Source organism: Rutidosis leptorrhynchoides, chromosome 3 (genome assembly GCF_046630445.1).
Source record: "Rutidosis leptorrhynchoides isolate AG116_Rl617_1_P2 chromosome 3, CSIRO_AGI_Rlap_v1, whole genome shotgun sequence".
NCBI lineage: Eukaryota > Viridiplantae > Streptophyta > Magnoliopsida > Asterales > Asteraceae > Rutidosis > Rutidosis leptorrhynchoides.
The window spans coordinates 684,791,504-684,813,207 of record NC_092335.1 but is presented as its reverse complement, the minus strand read 5'-3'; the positions used below and the strand labels follow the sequence as shown (position 1 = coordinate 684,813,207).

The 21,704-nt window shown below is 32.7% G+C and overlaps 2 protein-coding genes across 2 annotated transcripts; both read right to left on the bottom strand.

Annotated features, from left to right (window-relative positions):
- Positions 1-7,249: 7,249 nt before the first annotated feature.
- On the bottom strand, positions 7,250-7,702 carry LOC139902691 (uncharacterized protein At5g01610-like). The gene has a single exon (XM_071885296.1). It carries the CDS (start codon positions 7,700-7,702, stop codon positions 7,250-7,252), a length of 453 nt encoding a protein of 150 aa, XP_071741397.1.
- A 4,669-nt stretch (positions 7,703-12,371) lies between these two features.
- On the bottom strand, positions 12,372-14,697 carry LOC139899460 (acyl transferase 4). Its single transcript, XM_071882287.1, has 2 exons — positions 14,248-14,697; positions 12,372-13,393 (listed from the first exon to the last, which is right to left on the bottom strand). The coding sequence occupies exons 1-2, from the start codon at positions 14,656-14,658 to the stop codon at positions 12,527-12,529; spliced, it is 1,278 nt and encodes a 425-aa protein (XP_071738388.1). The 5' UTR covers positions 14,659-14,697; the 3' UTR covers positions 12,372-12,526.
- Positions 14,698-21,704: the final 7,007 nt, after the last annotated feature.

The window sequence follows — 21,704 nt, the reverse complement described above, 5'->3', positions numbered from 1 at the left end:
TATATATATATATATATATATATATTTGTAATGATTCTACATAAATGTGCTAGTGCGGATTTATCATTTTTTTCCTCTAAAAAAAAAAGAGAACCACTTTGAATGTTTTTTGTCTATCACACAGGGGCGAAACTACGTTAGGGCAGGGGGAGGGCGTTCGCCCTCAATGGATTTTTTTTCAGTTTAAAAATTTTAGGTTTTTCGACTTTGTCCTCGGTGGATTTTTATTTTTTGATCCAAAGTTTACATTTTTGCCCCAAAACCTTCAAATTTTGCCCCAATACCTTCAAATTTTGCCCAAAATTTGACAACTTTTGCCCAAAAACTTTCAAATTTTGCCTCAACTCGCTCAAAAACCTTCATAATTTGTCTAAAAACGTCAATTTTTTTGACCCAAAACTTCCATATTTTGTTAAAAAAATTGCTACGGTTTTAAGCCACAAATGCCTAAGGAGAGATTAACTTGAGCCACAAAAGCATTATACTTTCGATATAATCGAGAAATAAATAATTGGGGTGATAAATGTGAGTAAATTGAGAAATTTAATAATTTAGTAGTTACTTTTCTATTTAAACAATAAAATATATATATATATTTTTATCTTTATATAAAAGAGAGTTAAGAAAGATTGACATGTCATTACCACTTTAATTATAGTTAATTGTGCCAATTAAGTAGAAAATCCAAATGTCCATACCACATTTTTTTCACAAGATTAAGTAAAATCTATCTATATTTATCTATATTAATATATAATAACAAAGTGGGTTTTAGCTAATCGATATTAAAAAATGACATGGCAAAAAAAGACCATTAGACCACTCCTACAGCTAGTTATCCGTTAGTTACCCGCTCATTATCCGTCATTACCCGTAACTAACCATATGCACGAGCTAATTACCCGCTTTCACCATGGATTTAATGGAAGTATGAGGTTTAGTTATAGATTTGTGGGTCACAATGGTTTTTATTGTTTGGACTTAATGCTTTATTGCTTGTACGTTATTTATTGAGAGGGTTATTGTTTTAGGCATGATAGAGATTGTTTAGTTATGTGTTAGTTATAAAATATTGGTGTTGATGTGACGATGATGTGAAAGATTAAGAGGATAAATAGTTTAGTTACGATAGAGAGTGGCCTTAAATTAACTTTTATCTTTCAATAATAGTCATTGATTCATTTATCACTCAACAATTCTCTCTCTCTCCCATTTGAATTATTTATTGACACATCTACCCTCAACAAAATCATCCCAAATCAAAAAAACACGGTGCCGATCCATTACTCCTCCTTATCACTAGAACAATATTCTTTCTTTCTGTGTAAACTTTTCTGGAAATCCAGTTTCAAAACACGAAGCATCAACGAATGTTTACATGATGATTAGAAAAAATCCCGATTCTTCATTCGATTTGCGAGAAAAATTAATTTTGTTGTATCTCATCAACCATCAGTAACTGTTAATCAATTTCGTTGTGAATGATTTTTTTAATTGTTTATTTTTATCAAAACATCTATATAATAATCGATTGTATTTCGTTTGTTAATCGATAATCAATTGTTTGTTAATACATCTGATTTTTGTTTTGTTGTGAATTATAAATGTTAGGGTTTTTGCATAGTAGCAGATTCAAGTCGACTGACGCGAACACCATTTGATATGGTTATTGCAATTTTATTTAGTAGCATAAGGAATTAAGTCGAATTTGGTTCATACTTCAGGAAACAAGTAAGTAACTATTCAATCCAAACTGAAATTAGGGTTTATGATATCTTCTTATTGTTCTTGAAATAGCTATTTAACACTTGTCATATGCTTCTATGTATATAATACTTAAATTGAAATAGCTATTTAACAATTTGTTATGAAATTTGGGTTTTTGACAGATGTCCGATGATGTTTGGAACAGTTACCGCTTTGTTCACTTTTGAATTAATATAGATATATCAGTATTACTTTTACTTTTACTTTTAAAACCAATTTAATAATCTTGCATCATGTGCTTATTTTTGTTGTTGTGTGATTATTTCATAAATTTATGATGTGTTATACTTTCTATGTATGTGTTGATGCCTTGATGGTACCTTTTGATGTTCGATTAAAAGTTCGTAATTAGAAGTGATATTTCGATATAATTGATGCTATGTAGTGGTAAAAATTATATACTTTTATTCAATTGTTATGTTTTGATGATATAATAAGTGATTTTAATATGAGGATTCGAATTTTTATTGACTTAATTATTATTATGTTTTGATTTTGTAGATTGACTTTGTGTTCATGAAAACGTAAGTCGCTCTAATTTTTTAAAAGAATTGGTTTTAGTAATTGGTTGTTGTTTATAAAGTTTTTATTTTTTCTTCTTATATATGCTTGATTGATTGATGGTGTACCTCCTTTGTGATCATCTGACTTATGCCTTGCACAGATTTCTTCACCACATGGAACAAGAAAGCCCATCGTATCATACACCGCCATTGTTCGTTGTTGCAACAATATGAACAGAACAAGAAAACTAAAAGAGGTAAATCCGGAAAATATATTATCGAGTTTTCCATTGGAAACTTCAGGTAATATGGGTTTTCTTAAGTATGCTTATGTGTTTCAAGTTTGTGTCTTTATCATACTAGATAAATGTGAAACGTGATGTGAAGTGACTGTTAAAAACTAAATTGTAGATCAAATAGGTTTCAAGTTATATCTAAAACTAATTTGTACATTAATTGTTGGTTCATATCTTGTTTCACTTGAAATTGACTCCAATTGTACATCAATTGTACATCAATTGTACATGTTAAACAGAATAAGAGGAATTGAGATATTATTGGGTTTTAATGTTATCTTAATCGTGAAATGTGTTGGTATTATATACATGAATATTTGGTATACCTTCAACATTATGAATTGCTAATGGATTGAGATGGGGCAGAACTAATTAGTTATATTATATGTTAATCATAAAGTATTGCGTTAAATTATAGGTTGTATTTTTCAAACATTTCACGTTAATCTTAATTTGATCTTTATATTGCCGGTGATAAGTTTATCTATGTTTAACTTGTATACATGAAATGTATATGTACAGACAATGGTGGAATGTATATGACTTGGACGATAGTTGCAAAGCACACATAAAGCATATGTACAGACAATGGTGGAATGTATAAAGAGGTATTTCATATTTGCTTATTACTTTCATATTTATACGTTTGGATTTGATGGTAGGTTATATGTAATGTGACCTGTTACAATGTTCATACGTTGTATACCTTAGTTGTAAAACTTTGATTTTGCATAAATGGGTAGCTTCTGTAACAAGCCGACTCTATCGGGATGGGCTTAGGTAATCTAAAATACCTTATTGTTGCATCTTTAAAAATGGATAAGTTCTGGTTATATTTTTTTAACAACGGGTAATGTGTGTATGCAAAAGTAAAAAAAGATACATGTGATTGAAGAATTAAAATGGGACAATTAGATTTTTAAAATTATTGTAGTCATTTTTATATATACGTGATTGAACAACAGAGCTGCAAACAAAATTTGATAAATGAGAACTAAATTGTACTTAATGTGTGCCCTAAAAGAGTTGAGCATGGTATTACTATGAATATATGTGTAAACCATATCAACATTTTTAGTCAGATACAAGATAACCAATGCAAGTTGATGGACAAAAACAAAGGAGAAACAATGATGGTTAGTATGCAACTTTCAAAGGTACCTCTTATCAATTTAATGACCGATGAAGTAAATAATTAGATGTTATAGTCATAATTTTAAATGTTAAATGTTAATGTCTAATGAGATAATATATCATCGTAATAATGTGTGTGTAGCTGGATGACAAGTGTATAGTTGATTGGGGGCAATAGCAGCAAGAAAAAAGGAATAATCATGTGGTAATTTGGGTAAGTGGTAGTAAAACATGTGTCCGGTAACGAGTGATGACAATTTGTGCGACTGATCCAAAATACTCGGGTTAAAAGATATTATATATTGTGAGTTTATTAAATAATATATCAAAAGTTCATCTTGCCTTAATGTGATTACCTGACCTAATTTAGTACCACATGGTTCACGTTGACCTAATACTTGTATAAAGAAGTATTTGTATGCTAGATCACATTGAATTTATACTAATTGGCATTTTGATATATTTTGTTCGATTTTTAGGAGATTGACTACTTGGTTTTTGATTGTGCATGGGTCAATGGTGCAGATGTACAAATGCTGTGATTGAGTCATCATTAGAGAATGTTAACCTCCTTGTGCTTGTGAAGGTATGATATTCACTTTCTAGAAATCCAAATGGCACAAAGTTCGGTCATCCCTTTCCACAAAAGTGTGAATATTAGCAGCGCATCATGTACGTTTGCTTAGGGGTTGATGAAGACGCTCACGATTTATTTACATCCTGTCACTTCGTGATGCCTTCGTGAAGGAGTTTTAACAGTTGGTGGGGAACAAGTGTCGGTATTCCAAATGGAGTTGCCTAGCATCCAGATTCGTTTTGCTTTGGTCTATCTAAAAACAGTCGAGAAATAAGTTGGCACATAGCACATCACTCAGCTGATCGACGACTTGCAATTCTAAAGGAAGATATGCTATTAGCCACTAAATCTCTAGCGCATTTGTGAATCACTATTCGGAGGAAAAAATGGGTGATATCTTTAGAGGAGTGGAAGTTCAATCCAAGAGGGTTAAAGAAGTCATGAAGCTGTCAAAATTGCTATTTAGGTGCTACATGTTTTAGTACTTTAATCTAAGCTATGTAATGTTTAATTGGTGTTTTATTTAGTTTGGACTTTGGAGTTTGCTGCGCCTGCTCCTTGCAGGCTTTGCATTTTGATTGCGAGCCTTCTCTGGGCCTTTGGTGCTTTATAATATAAATATCGTTTAAAAAAAGTAACACTTTTTTTATTTGATGGTACAAAATCATATATCATAATCTTGCGCAGGTGAGTTTCTAAGTTGTACCGATGCTCATTGTTCAAAAGAAAAAAGTTGTACTAATGCACTAGAGAAAAAGTATTGTTGCCATATTTTGATGTATTTAATTCACAAACAAATTGGTTTATGTTGTTCAAATCTAATCATTCACACATTGTCTTGCATGAAAACAAATACGTAGTAGTAAAGTTGATCTTATAAATATTAGTTATGTTGTATTATGTATAACTAATAATGTTTTATATTTGGATTATATATCCTGAGGTTACACCAATATATCATTTTATTATTGTAAGGCACCCATAAATAAAACGATTTTTAGGCCACTTAAATTTTTATATTGTTCCATATACACCAAAATTGCCTTAAAAACATCGAAAATATGTAAAAGAAAACACAAATTTTCTTGTATATAAAAGAAATCAAAACAACATAACGAAGGTTTGTTGATAAAAACATATGTAGTTGTGTCATTTTAGTATTTTTCCAATGTTTTTTTAGTCAAATTTAGTATTATGAAACAAAATAAGAAATCGGGTGGCCTATAAAATCATTTTAAAATATGAGTAACAAGAATGACAACCAACATATATAACATGAAATATGCTATATTAAATCACTAAGATACAATAAACTACACGTACACCATATTCATAAAATGCAAATATTAGTCGGCTAGACATATTTCGTTAATTAATCAAACTAATTACAAAAGTCATTATGCATAATCCCGCGAAGTCGCGGGTTATAAACTAGTAACATTTAATAATTTGATATTTTTATACAATAAATGATTAATCAATTACATCCAAATTTAAAGAATATTGGTCAATCATCATTTTTATTAATAATAAATACGGAGTAACTAATGAGCTTAATTTTATGAGATCAATTTCAATTTATTTAAAAAATAATTAGTACACACATTTATAATTACTACCACTTACGAACTTAAATAAAATAGATTTTTGGTTGGTTACAATAATTCTCGCAATACCGAATTCCACTTGCAGATTCTTTGATTAAGGAAATGCAGGAAGTTAGTTAAAAATACCAAAATACAAATTGAACTTAAGCCTTTTTATGGTCATATAATTATATGCATAATATATATTCGTGATCATTCTGACTATGTAAATAATAGATATCATCGGAAGGAGTCGTGTCAACAATATTTGTATAAAAAGTAACAAACTCAAGAACATCTCAAATAGATTGAATGTTAAAAGAAACATGAAAACTAACAATACCAATTTTTAAACCGTTTTTGAGTTGCACGGCTCAAAACCTAGTATGAGTATATTGTTCGTATTGTTATTTTGTAACATTAGGGTTTGCATAACAAATATACTAGTAGTAGTATATAATTTATTTTGTTAAGGTTTAATTGAAGGGTGCTAGTAATTTATCAATCAAGATATACATGATCTAACCGAGATATACCCTCTACCAATGAACGTTTTCAAACCTTTTTATGGACATCATTGATGTGCAACCAATAAAGATTAAAACTGTCTCTAACAAAAAAATATTAAAACACCAATTATTAAGTCATTCAACATAATCGCAAGTTTTACATTAGCTGATAGGTAACGAAACACAATAAGTACATGAATAAAGAAACAAAAATGTGGGGGCCTTATAGCAAGAATATATGAGCTAGCTGTTCCTCTTATAGTCTTACCGTAACCTTTCATTATTAAATTCCTAGATAGATACATAACTATAATGACTACTTCTACAATCATTATTCTATTTTTTATTTTTTATTGAAAAGAAATAAAATAAAATTTAATTATTGATAACAAAATACATATGTACAATGGGCCTAATACTATATAATGGGTGGGCCAAATATAAGTGGGCCGATACAGATTATAAACAGAAGGTTAAAAAACGCCATCCTTGAATCCACATTATTGTATCAGATTGTTAGCTGCAATTTAGGAGTCATTATATAACACATCATTTATCATTTATAAAAAAGCAAACATGCCATCCTATTGGATACTTTATTGACCATATCAGATATTTTATGCCACCTTTTTTATTTCATTTTATTTGCCCAACATCTTTATTGTTGCTATCGACCATGGAACACATGCATGCATGGAGTAGGCACTCTAGGAAATCAATAAAATGAAATACAGAGTATAACAAAATCATAAATATCATTAATCATTATATTTTGACAAAAAGTAACTAAACGTTACATTTCTAGTTAATAGATGACTTCGTCCTGAATTACACCAATGTAATTTCTAAATTCTTCAAATCTTGATAAACTTTCCAACTAGTTATTACATTGAGCACTCGATATAAAATCATTAATGCTAAACCATTGCGCAAAAAGTTTTCCCCTCAACTCGATCATATCCCCATACCTAAACACACTTATGATTTTAGCCCAAAACCATATATATTTCACCCTCACACCATCTACATCACTTAAAAGATTCTGTGAAATCACAGCAGTCATTGTAGGGTTGTATTTTATCTTAAAACCCCATGCATTAATATAACAAACGCCGGGTAAATCAACCAAAAACTGACCATTAGTACGATTCAAACTATGTCTAACGACACCTTGCGGAAGAAGAGCTGCTGGGAGGTTATAGTCTTGTAGCACTTGATATGCCGATGGAGGCCCTTGACCATTAGCCGGCGACGAAAATAGAACACAAAAAGAGAAGAAAAGAATAAGCATACTCAACATTGTCACCATTTTAGCCTTTGTAAACGTCATTTTAAATGAATATTTTATGTGTAAGGCTTCCACCAAGATTTGTGGGTGTATATATAGGCCAAGAAAGTATAATAATAGCAGTTATTGTATAGAATATATCTTTGTAAATTTGTAACCTGGTAGATCTTTTTTAAATTTTGTTCACTTATTGAAATGATCTATTAAAATGTAAGATTTGAAATTCATTTCCTAAAACAGGTAATTATCATGAAGATATTATAAAGAGATCCTTATAAAATATTCATTTTAATCTTTTTATTTCATTAATCCTCGTTATTCTCATTGTCTAATGGTATATAACTAGTTTTTTAACCCTCGCTTCGCGCCGGGGTTCGGTTTCCAATGTATTTTATTGCGTTTATTTTGCAAAATTATTTTGTGGCTAATGATGATGTCGTTGAAGCGCAACTCGAGTCGAACGAAAAGGTATAACTCGTCAAAGATTTAAATGTTATCTTAATTTAACATATATGTGTATATCCGCGTTTCGCTATTTTTAAAATTTAACGCAATTAACTCGTTAGCTTATATTAATACTCCGTATGATTTAAGAATAGAATACTTACTGAGTAATATCAAAAAAATTACTAAATAATTATTTAAAAAATAATAAGACCCATATGTATATGTTGTTAATAGATGAAAATAGTTACGGCCGTGAGGAAAAAATCAACGTGTATGAAAGATGGACTCAAATATTTAGCGTTTTTTAAAAAACGTCCATTTTGCGTATAGTTAGTGACATTGTATTCGTAAAGTTATTTCGGGTTTAACGATGGTGTCAGAAAAATTTAACTCGTTGCGGGCGAGAAGATATGACCTGTTGAATATTTGAGTGGAGTTTATTTAAGATTTTTTAATGAAAATGTTGATTTGACACTTTACCCCCTGTTTGGGGGGTCGATTTTAATTTTTGAACAAAGTGTGAAGGCCTTTTTTAGGGGAAAAAATGGAAAAGACAAGTGAAAGCACGAAAATGCCATCGATACTATTCATAACTTTTGTCTAATAGATAATATGGTAATATACTTAGTTTGTCTTGACTGGCATAACATAAATGTCGATTTTCATCAAATTTACTGATAGTGACCAGGAATAAAAAAAAAAAAAAAAAAAAAATTAGAGAATTTTACAAGCTAAACCATAATAACTTTTATAGATAAAACAATCAAATCACAAAAATAAACATAAATTTAATCTAATTTATATATAGATACAAAATATAAATCTACCTATTATCTATCTATTATCTATTATTACATCTTATAAATCATGAATTTAAATCCTATGTGTCAGACAATTAGCAGTTCCTAATCACAAGTGCTGACATGTTAATCACTCTCCTAATTACATTTAACCCCTAAGCATGCCACGCTACCAATATTTAAAAAAAAAAAAAAATCGAACCTCATTCTATCTTCTCCTTCTTCGTCTCTTTAACCCACCCGATACAAACCCTAATAACTCCCATCTTCATCTCTTCAACCCACCCGAAACAAACCCTAATAACTCCCATCGTTCTTCGTCTCTACAACCGTTCTTCGTCTCTACAACCAATCGAATACAAACCCTAAATCTCAATGATTCAATCGGTGAACAAAACAAACATAAGGCTAAATCGCTGAATCCGTAATCACGTTCAATTAAAACGTGTGTACATCGGTTCTATCCTTAAATGTAGCTTATTCACAACTGTATTGCTGATTTTCAATCATATTTAAAATATCCTTAAATAGCTGATTCAGTTTTACCCTTAAATAACTGCACCCACGATTGAAAATATCATATACACATTTCTCTCTATATTCTCTCAACTGTTATACTTAATCTGTTTTTTTTTTTTGTTCTCTCAAATGGGTTGTATATTATGAATCTGACTTTTTAACTCAAAGGTTGTATATTTATGATATGTTTATATTTATGACTGATGGTTGTATTTACTGGAAGTGTTGATGATGAAAATATGGTATATATTATTCTTTGTTTCTTAGTGTTCATAGGTTCTTTTTTATCTTTTGTTGATTTTTGAAGTATATAATTACATCATTTTGCATTTGAACTACTTTGACATGAAGTATCTAAATGGGATACAACCTTGGCCCACTTACTTTTTGGGCATACTGTGTTTATTTAATTTTTTACACAAGTAACATAGCAATGAGAAGTAATTTCGGATCCATTTACTGTTTTCCATATTGTGTATTTGTAGAGATGGGCCCTTCTATGATTTGGTAGTCAGAAGACATCGTCTTCCTGATGGAAGTCTACAGAAGGAAGCTATGAAATTTGCTCCCGAGTTAATCAAGAAGAAGGTTTGTTAGTTTCAAGATTGCAACAATTTTCTATGTATTAAGATTCCCTAATCTTGGCGTTGAATGATTTTGGTTTTTAATTGTCATATATTCAGGAGAAAAATGTTGGCAAGATCTAATTGAGGGGGAAATTGGCAAGGTGTATGTTTCAGATCATCAACAGGTGATTGTTACCAATACTTCACCTTTTCCCTATTTTGTCAGTTATGTCTACACACTAACACAATTTATGGTATATCCATATATTACACACGTAACAAAAGACGTTCAGTTGAGTACTTAATGTATAAAACATACAATCTGTAACAACATTAACGTATTAGTATACTTGCATATATCTTGAACAACAAATTGATTAATGCATAATCTAATAGGTTTGTATGATGAATTTACTGTTATGTGGTTCACTTGGAGGACTATTGGAAGAGGTCATGTTTGTCAAATGCCACTTTGTTTGCACCACACCAACCTTCCGTCCAAATTACAAGGTTCCGGTTGTCACAAAACAGTTCAATAAATATAATGACTTGATCAGTTCAATTTCATTAGTGATTAGTTTCGTCATTGTAATTATGTAATGCAGGTTATCAGTGCCAATAGTAACGCATTTAAATACTATTTTTTAAGCTACCGCGCAACGTACAGGCTCTTAAATGTATATTTGGTTGTGAAAAAATTATGTCTTTATCATATCGTTAATTGATATAACATTTTACGATTCAAATTTGTTTGATTCAAATTTGTTTGCTGAAGGGTACCTGTGTAACGGGCGCTTATATCTTGTAAAAATATAAAATATAAATATAAATATAAATATAAAATATAAAAGTAGTTTGTGTAGAAAGTTTGGTTCAGTTAAAAGGTTATTGGACTCCAAGTACACTCATAATTGGAATTGGGTCTGTATTAGTCTTTATAAAATAAATAAATAATATAAACCTACTAAAACAATGGGTCAAATTACTGGTCCACTAGTGAGCCATAAAGATGATTTTCTTTGTGACGTCTTTTATCTTCGTCGTTTATGAAGTAATTTACACACCAAAAAGTCACTTTTGACAACGTAAATGATTGTAGTGCATATGTCACTTTTTTTTTTTTTTTTTTTTTTTTTTTTTTTTTTTTTTTTAACAAAATCCTGTCATTGAATAATACCCTCTTGTTTGCTCTTTTGATTTTGCGTTACCAAGTCAATTTTACAAATTTGGTCATTCTAGGAGGTTTTTACGTTAAATAATCATACTTTATCCGACAATCGGCCTTATGGAAATCGCAGCAGGGTGATCACACCTCTGCTTGGCTAAGGGCAGTCCCTATTTTGGGGTTGGGTCAGACGATGAACGCAAAGACTTACCGATGTGTGTTGTGCTACCGGTTGAGTGTTCCATTGTTCTCTATCTCGACGGCATGCTCTGCCTGTTCAAGGGTTTTTACTGGGGATATTTTCGGGGATCACGCGGTGTCTTGTGCTGGTATGGTGGGTATTAAGCATCGACATAATGTTGTTCGGGATTCCCATGTTGATGTTTGTTATCGATCTGGGATTTCAGCGAGAAAGGAGGTTGACATTGGGTTGTCTGGAGGGAACGACAGGGCCCTCAGACCTGCAGATGTGTTACTTTATTCCTGAGATTGTGGTCGCGATGTTTGTGTTGACTTGACAGGGTCTTCTCCTTTGACACAGTTTGGGCTTTCTGACTTTGTCCCTGGACGTGCTGTGGTTGATGCGGCTCGTCGGAAGCGGGTCAAGTACGAATCTAGCTGTCAGACGATTGGTTATGGTTTCATTCCTTTCTCATTTTCTTCCCTTGGGGAATTAGAAAAGGATGCTGTTTCTTTGCTAAAGCGGGTTCAGAAGAGTTCGATGGCGCAAGATATTGATGCCGGTGCTGCTGCTCATATTTTTACTAGGATAGGTTTTGCTATTGCTAGAGGTGTGGGGGCCCAGATTGTCTCTAGGCTCCCCACTAATTTTTTGTAAGTTTTAATACTTTTAAGTTTATTATTATAATAATAATAATAATAATAATAATAATAATAATAATAATAATAATAATAATAATAATAATAATAATAATAATAATATTTTTACTAGGATAGGTTTTGCTATTGCTAGAGGTGTGGGGACCCAGATTGTCTCTAGGCTTTCCACTAATTTTTTGTAAGTTTTAAAACTTTTAAGTTTATAATAATAATAATAATAATAATAATAATAATAATAATAATAATAATAATAATAATAATAATAATAATAATAATAATTAATAATAATAATAATAATAATAATAATAATAATAATAATATTAATAATAATTTTAAAATAATATGATATTAGGTACTCATTTTTCACAAACCAAACATTCAACTCCATCCTTCATTTTTATTTTACATAAAATCAAAACAGTATGACATGCACACAATCTTTTTTCACATGCAATGAAACTCAAATTTGATCAAGTCCAAACCATGAATGAAAAAAGAAAATAAGGCAACCACAATAACCAACAAGTAATCAATAAGATGATATTGTAGAAATAGAAATCAAAAGTGGTTCAAGATGATGTTTTTGAACACACCATGTCATGAGCCTAATTCCTTCACTTGGGCGCGGTAGGCTACCCACAATAGCCGCGGGTATAATAGGCGAACCTTGCATTGGCACCACATGAATCGGCGGCCCGTTTCCATAATCAACTTGATTAAATCCAAGTCTACCCCATTCGGATACAAATAATGTATCATACCCCAATTGGGCTGCAAAAGGATCTTCCTTTTTTAGACTACTATCTCCTTCAACCCAATCCGAAAATTCTTTCGGTAACATGGTTTTACCCTCTTGTATCATTTTTACCACTTCCACAGTTGTTGCTTGTGCTAGATTTTCGCTACTTGCACTAATAGTCATTGGGAAGAAACAATTTCCATAAAAACCTTTTGGTAAAGGCGGATCAACTAGATTACGACAATTTGCAAAGAACACAAGCTTCATTGTCATATTTTCAGAACCTAAGTTCATTGCTAGTGTCCTGTTTCTCCATAACATGGCAGCTACAATTTCAAAAGTGGAGCAATGTTTTTGAGATTCTTTCATGAAGTTTAGTTTGAGATGAGTGATATGATTTAGTGGAATGTCGATATTGGCTTGCTCGAGTTGGTAATCAGGGAATGTGAAATTTGGAGGAGGTAAGTTGATGGGAGGTGGTGTAAGTTGTGGTTGTGGAAGAAAGTTACGGTGCCATACGGGTGTGATGGTTAGAGGGTTAACGCCTCTAGCAAACTCGCCGATTGCATTAAGAAATTGTGCGGCTCCTAGACCGTCACATATGGTATGGCAGAATGTTAAGCCCATTACAAAACCATCACCTTCAAATTCTGTTATCTGTGATGTAACATAAATTCATGTTAAGGTACAAACTATTGAACTTAGAGCTTAAATACTATTTACGGATTGAACACGTTAATGTTTTCCTTGTTTAGGATACCCGAGGAACTGGGATGGGGATTACTTTTACTCAGTTGTTTGTAGTCTAACTGAGTTATCTCGTGACTATTTTTGACCATTTTCCTTGGTAACCCTAAGATATAACGCTAGTGAGGACCTGAGAATTTTATGAGAATATCATGACCCTAACCACCAGGTTATCTTGAGATAGTTTGGGACTGATCACGTGCAGTTATTAAAATGTATATATATAGGATCATATGGACTTATAGACTTTGCGAGATCTAAATTACAGTTGCGCGTAAGATGTTGGAAATAATCGGTTAATGGGTGTAAACCAACATCCCACATCGAAAATTAAAAATAAACTAGTGTATGCATATAAGCACTTGAGAACCCACTCTATCCTTAATTGGTTTTGGAGTAATAAGGAAATAAGTGGATTTTTTTTTGAACGGCGATTTTTTTGGGATCAGTAGATCATTTATTTCAACGACCCTCATCATTTGCACGTATCACACACGTTCGGGCGGAAACCTGAACCCGATCGACTGTACCCGGGAACACATTCATTCGGGCAGTATTCCTGGGTAGAGGTCTGGAACGAATCCGGTAAATCTCCCTATAAGGTCAATATATACCACCATAATGAACATGTTTTTGGGTTAAAACGACTCACAAGATTGCATATAGCTAGCACCACCAATTATTTTTATTTCAATAATGTGGTTTCACATTAGCACCACAAAAATTGTTATCATTTATCCTCAAATTTATAGATAGGTATGTACCTGCATTAAAACAAGGGGATCAACGCGTTGATCTTCAGAAGGATGCGACGGAAGTAAGGCTTCGAAAGGAATAGATTTGACATCCTCAAAGTAGCCAACAGATTCAAGACTACAATCTGCAGATGCCTCAACAAACCAAACACCATCTCCAGTACAATCAATATTAGTGGGACCATTTAAAGAAAGACGGCCGGCTAAAGGATAGTAAGGAACCAATGCCTTGGATAGCGCTTCACGTATGATGGATTGTGCAGTTCCAAGAGGTCCAAGTGCCTTGAATACATGAAGTGTTCGTGCATTGCATCGAAGAACTGGTAATCTGTCGATACGTGATAGTTCAAGCAGACCAGAAGGTGTTGGTTCAAAAGGTGGAACCAAGGTTCCATTGGATTTGGTAACTTTGAATTCCATTGTGAAAGTTTGATGTTTGTTGCATTTGGAATGCTTGCACTTGTTATATATACTAAAAAAATATGTGAAGAAAGCTTTGAAGGGATCTATATATATTTTAATGAGTTACATATGGAAACACTTTGCTTTCAAGTCTAAACTCTTGGTTTGGTAATCATGGTGGTCCAATTGCGGGTTATGGTCTTATGGATATTGTGGATAGTATTAATCAAAATACATAATGGATAAGCTGAACCCAACTTAATCTTTAGAAGTTGAATTTTTTACAACTAACCGGTTCACGTTATACCATTACCGTCCCAAACATTTTTGTAATAAAAACGATTTTTTTTCCACGTTATAAAATACAGTACATTTTGTTAAACAATGTAAACCCCGTGTATATTATTGATTACAGTAGCCTCTATTTATAGAGTACATAACCCTAGAAAATCTAACGGACCGAGCCCACAATGCAATCGGGTCGGGCCAATAATACTAATACTCTAACACTCCCCCGCAGTCCGAACGGCGAAATCGCAAAAGTTTGGACTGGAGTTAATAAATAAACAAAAGTGACAATTTTTTTTTCTTTGTTTGTTGCACCGAATAGAATGATATTCGCTGATTTGGTTGCATTGCTTGACTGCGTTTCCTTTTCCGTAGCGTTTTTTTTTTCTGTTACGCCGTGGCTTGCTTTGCTTAGCCTAAGGATTGAGCAGAACTTGGGCTTAGAACTTTTATCGCCGATACAATCTTCTTCAACGTTGCAAAACAAGAGATTTTTTTTTTTTTTTTATTCCTCTTTTTTTTGTTGGTTTGATTTTTGGCTAGTAGAAGAAATGTTTTTTGCTTAGTCCCACATCGGTGGATGGAAAGAGTGGGAAGTAATCTCTTTGGTTATAAAAGGAGCTTATGGGATTACTTCCAAATTGCACCAATCAATACACTTTAAGTATTTGATTATTTCTTTCTTTCTTACTCTTGTTTGAGAGTTGTATTAGTTAAATATTTTGGAGAGTGTAGTTGGCTTAAGAGAGCCGTCTATATCATTGTAACAATTTGTGATATAGTGAATTTCTCTCTTTGGAGACCGGTGGTTTTTCTCCTGTTTTGGAGTTTCCACGTTAAATTCTTGTGTTGTGGTGTTCTTATTTCTTTACTGTTATTGTTGGGCTGGGTGGTGGGAATTAGTGAGACCATAATTTTTCCAACAACTGGTATCAGAGAGTCAGGTTTGACGGGGGGTCTCGGTTATAGGAGTCGGAGTATGCTCTGTGGTTGCCACGGGAGTGGATCGTCCACATCAGAAACGAGTTCTATTGATCGTATAGGGTATCTGGTTAGACAATATTTTTTCTGATTCGTAGTAATAGTTGGATTTGTTAGTGGCGAGTTGTGGATTTCCGATTTAAAGGGTCCTGGCTACCTGCTACATCTTTTGGCTATTCGAAACGTGAGCAAAATCAGAGAAAGTGTTGTTTATAGGATACGGATACGATGTCGAAGTTCAGTCCAATGAGGTTTGATGTTGAGAAATTTGATGGGAGGATCAATTTTGGCTTATGGCAGGTTCAAGTCAAGGATGTGTTGATTCAATCCGGTTTACACAAGGCGTTGAAAGGTAAACCCACCTTTGTTTCTGGCAGTGATTCTAGCAGTAAGTTCGATGAAGAAGAATGGGATGATATGGATTTGAGGGCAGCAAGTGCGATTCGTTTGTGTCTTGCAAAGAACGTGCTTGCAAATGTGCACAGGTTATCAACGGCAAATGAGCATTGGGTTAAACTAGGGCAGTTGTACCAGGACAAGGGCATCTCAAATCGGTTGTGTCTTAAAGAACAATTTCATACTCTGCGTATGGATGGGAGTTCAAAGATTTCAGATCATCTAAGTATTCTTAACGGTATTGTTTCGGAACTGGAGGCTATTGGAGTTAAAACGGATGATGAAGATAAAGCTTTGAGGTTGATATTATCTTTATCATCGTCCCATGAGCACATGAAACCTATTCTAATGTACGGGAAAGAAACGTTGAAGTTTGAAGATGTTACTAGCAAGCTCCTATCCGAGGAGAAAAGATTGGAAGGTAACGGGGTCTCGTCATCAGAAGCTACGGTACTGTTGTGTTCGGATAGGCAGAAGAGAAACTCTAGAAAGAATCTGACATGCTGGAAGTGCGAGAAGACTGGGCATGTAAGGGTTAATTGTCCCGGTAGAGCTAATCCGGCAAATGGCTCCAAAGATGCTAACATTGTCTCCGTCGTTACGGAGAGTGACGAATTCTTCTGAAGTCACGTCATCCTCATGGTGTGTTCGTGCCACCATGGAAAGGGATATTCGTTAGCGGTTCCACAATTTCACATGGGCATTGGTTTGGCGTTTATGCAGGTTGTGTGGTGGAAACGGATGTTGTAGCTGATGAAACTTCCAGGGAAAGCCAAACAGGAAGTTGCACCATAACAGTTCAGCTAGGTATACAACGTGTGCCGATATAAAATGCTTGGAATGTGATATTCTAAGTGCTATACTCTTTATGGTGGAGTATGATAATTCTGTTAAGGGTTATGATTGTCTGTTATGACAATGATTGTCGGGTCTTGACAATGTTCGATGAAGATGCAAGTTTTGTCTCTTGGGAGATAATGTCAACTGTAGTGACCCGAACTTTTCCATGTTTATATATATATTAAATGAAATTGATATTTATATGATTAAGTGTTTCGAACATGTTAAGTAATCAAACTTGTTAAGACTTGATTAATTGAAATAGGTTTCATATAGACAATTGACCACCCAAGTTGACCGGTGATTCACGAACGTTAAAACTTGTAAAAACTATATGATGACATATATATGGATATATATATAGTTAACATGATATTATGATAAGTAAACATATCATTAAGTATATTAACAATGAACTACATATGTAAAAACAAGACTACTAACTTAATGATTTTGAAACGAGACATATATGTAACGATTATCGTTGTAACGACATTTAATCTATATATATCATATTAAGATATATTAATACATCATGATATCATGATAATGTAATAATTTAACATCTCATTTGATTTAATAAACAATGGGTTAACAACATTTAACAAGATCGTTAACCTAAAGGTTTCAAAACAACACTTACATGTAACGACTAACGATGACTTAACGACTCAGTTAAAATGTATATACATGTAGTGTTTTAATATGTATTCATACACTTTTTAAAGACTTCAAGACACTTATCAAAATACTTCTACTTAACAAAAATGCTTACAATTACATCCTCGTTCAGTTTCATCAACAATTCTACTCGTATGCACCCGTATTCGTACTCGTACAATACACAGCTTTTAGATGTATGTACTATTGGTATATACACTCCAATGATCAGCTGTTAGCAGCCCATGTGAGACACCTAACACATGTGGGAACCATCATTTGGCAACTAGCATGAAATATCTCATAAAATTACAAAAATATGAGTAATCATTCATGACTTATTTACATGAAAACAAAATTACATATCCTTTATATCTAATCCATACACCAACGACCAAAAATACCTACAAACACTTTCATTCTTCAATTTTCTTCATCTAATTGATCTCTCTCAAGTTCTATCTTCAATTTCTAAGTGTTCTTCATAAATTCCAAAAGTTCTAGTTTCATAAAATTAAGAATACTTCCAAGATTGCAAGTTTACTTCCAAGTTTTCTAAATCCATTCCAAGTAATCATCCAAGATCAAGAAACTTTTGTTACTTACAGTAGGTTATCTTTCTAATACAAGGTAATAATCATATTCAAACTTTAATTCAATTTCCATAACTATAACAATCTTATTTCGAGTGGAAATCTTACTTGAAATTGTTTTCGTGTCATGATTCTGCTTCAAGAACTTTCAAGCCATCCAAGGATCCTTTGAAGCTAGATCCATTTTTCTTATTTCCAGTAGGTTTATCCAAGGAACTTGAGGTAGTAATGATGTTCATAACATCATTCTATTCATACATATAAAGCTATCTTATTCGAAGGTTTAAACTTGTAATCACTAGAACATAGTTTAGTTAATTCTAAACTTGTTCGCAAATAAAAGTTAATCCTTCTAACTTGACTTTTAAAATTAACTAAACACATGTTCTATATCTATATTATATGCTAACTTAATGATTTAAAACCTGAAAACACGAAAAACACCGTAAAACCGGATTTAAGCCGTCGTAGTAACACCGCGGGCTGTTTTGGGTTAGTTAATTAAAAACTATGATAAACTTTGATTTAAAAGTTGTTATTCTGGGAAAATGATTTTTATTATGAACATGAAACTATATCCAAAAATTATGGTTAAACTCAAAGTGGAAGTATGTTTTCTAAAATGGTCATCTAGACGTCGTTCTTTCGACTGAAATGACTACCTTTACAAAAACGACTTGTAACTTATTTTTCTGACTATAAACCTATACTTTTTATGTTTAGATTCATAAAATAGAGTTCAATATGAAACCATAGCAATTTGATTCACTCAAAACGGATTTAAAATGAAGAAGTTATGGGTAAAACAAGATTGGATAATTTTTCTCATTTTAGCTACGTGAAAATTGGTAACAAATCTATTCCAACCATAACTTAATCAACTTGTATTGTATATTATGTAATCTTGAGATACCATAGACACGTATACAATGTTTCGACCTATCATGTCGACACATCTATATATATTTCGGAACAACCATAGACACTCTATATGTGAATGTTGGAGTTAGCTATACAGGGTTGAGGTTGATTCCAAAATATATATAGTTTGAGTTGTGATCAATACTGAGATACGTATACACTGGGTCGTGGATTGATTCAAGATAATATTTATCGATTTATTTCTGTACATCTAACTGTGGACAACTAGTTGTAGGTTACTAACGAGGACAGCTGACTTAATAAACTTAAAACATCAAAATATATTAAAAGTGTTGTAAATATATTTTGAACATACTTTGATATATATGTATATATTGTTATAGGTTCGTGAATCAACCAGTGGCCAAGTCTTACTTCCTGACGAAGTAAAAATCTGTGAAAGTGAGTTATAGTCCCACTTTTAAAATCTAATATTTTTGGGATGAGAATATATGCAGGTTTTATAAATGATTTACAAAAAAGACACAAGTACGTGAAACTACATTCTATGGTTGAATTATCGAAATCGAATATGCCCCTTTTTATTAAGTCTGGTAATCTAAGAATTAGGGAACAGACACCCTAATTGACGCGAATCCTAAAGATAGATCTATTGGGCCTAACAAACCCCATCCAAAGTACCGGATGCTTAAGTAATTCGAAATTTATATCATATCCGAAGGGTGTCCCGGAATGATGGGGATATTCTTAAATATGCATCTTGTTAATGTCGGTTACCAGGTATTCACCATATGAATGATTTTTATCTCTATGTATGAGATGTGTATTGAAATATGAAATCTTGTGGTCTATTATTATGATTTGATAATATATAGGTTAAACCTATAACTCACCAACATTTTTGTTGACGTTTTAAGCATGTTTATTCTCAGGTGATTATTAAGAGCTTCCGCTGTCGCATACTTAAATAAGGACGAGATTTGGAGTCCATGCTTGTATGATATTGTGTAAAAACTGCATTCAAGAAACTTATTTCGTTGTAACATATTTGTATTGTAAACCATTATGTAATGGTCGTGTGTAAACAGGATATTTTAGATTATCATTTTTTGATAATCTACGTAAAGCTTTTTAAACCTTTATTGATGAAATAAAAGTTATGGTTTGTTTTAAAATGAATGCAGTCTTTGAAAAACGTCTCATATAGAGGTCAAAACCTCGCAACGAAATCAATTAATATGGAACGTTTTTAATCAATAAGAACGGGACATTTCAGTTGGTATCAGAGCGTTGGTCTTAGAGAACCAGAATTTTGCATTAGTATGTCTTATCGAGTTTGTTAGGATGCATTAGTGAGTCTGGACTTCGACCGTGTATACTTGAAAAATGATTGCTTAACAAATTTTGTTGGAAACTATATATTTTTAACATGTGAATATTATGTGATATATTAATCTCTTAACGTGTCTACCTCTAGAACAAGTCCCATTGACTCACCTAATAATAATGAAGAGTCAAATGTAAATTGGAATGATTCGTGGACTGATTCACAAGTTCCCGAAGAGGAACCGAAAGAAGAGTCGGAACCGGAAGAAGAGTCGGAACCCGAAGAAGAATCGGAACTGGAAGAAGAAATAGAACCAGTGGGGGAATAATAAAACGGTTAAGTAGAAGAAAATCTTCAACCAACCGACCAAAGTTAATTATGGTTAATGGTGTTTCTGCCAAGGAAGCAAAGTATTGGGAGGATTACCAATTCTCCGATGAATCGGATCCCGACAAGGATTCCGACGATGTTATAGAAATTACCCCAACACAATTTAATAAGGCAAAAGAGAACAATAAGGGAAAGGGCATAAAAATAGAGAAATTTGATTCCAAACCCGATGAACTTTATATGTATCGTCAACACCCGTATTTCTTAAGTTGTGACAATAACCCGGGAACCTCTAAACCACCAGGTTTTTCTAAACCAATGTGGAATACGACGGGTCGTATTAGGGGAACATCATATATCCCTAGAAACTTGGCAAAACGAACCAAAACCGAAGAAGAAGAAACGAGCGAGTCGGAATAAGATAGCTGTATTCGTGTGGTGTAATATATGTAATATAGTGTGCTTATGCTTTATGATATATGTAAAAATTGCTTGTATTAATAAGTATTTTTTTTTATGAATCTAACTCTTGTCTATTTTACAGTATAAAAACACAAAATGGATAGACAACCCAATATTTTAAGAGACCTACCCGGAGACATGATTGATGAAATCTTGTCTAGAGTCGGTCAGAATTCCTCGGCACAACTATTTAAGGCGAGATCAGTTTGTAAGACATTCGAAGAACGTTCCAAGAATACCTTGGTTTATAAAAGGCTTTCGTTCGAAAGATGGGGGATATCACATTGGGAAATCCATAAGTTACG

Bases quoted from the DNA above. Each gene is read 5' to 3' on its own strand.
- LOC139899460 (XM_071882287.1), bottom strand. From the start codon at position 14,658: ATGGAATTCAAAGTTACCAAATCCAATGGAACCTTGGTTCCACCTTTT. The intron at 13,394-14,247 runs GTACATACCTAT...GTTACATCACAG, and splicing joins ATCCCCTTGTTTTAATGCAG to ATAACAGAATTTGAAGGTGA.
- LOC139902691 (XM_071885296.1), bottom strand. From the start codon at position 7,702: ATGACGTTTACAAAGGCTAAAATGGTGACAATGTTGAGTATGCTTATT.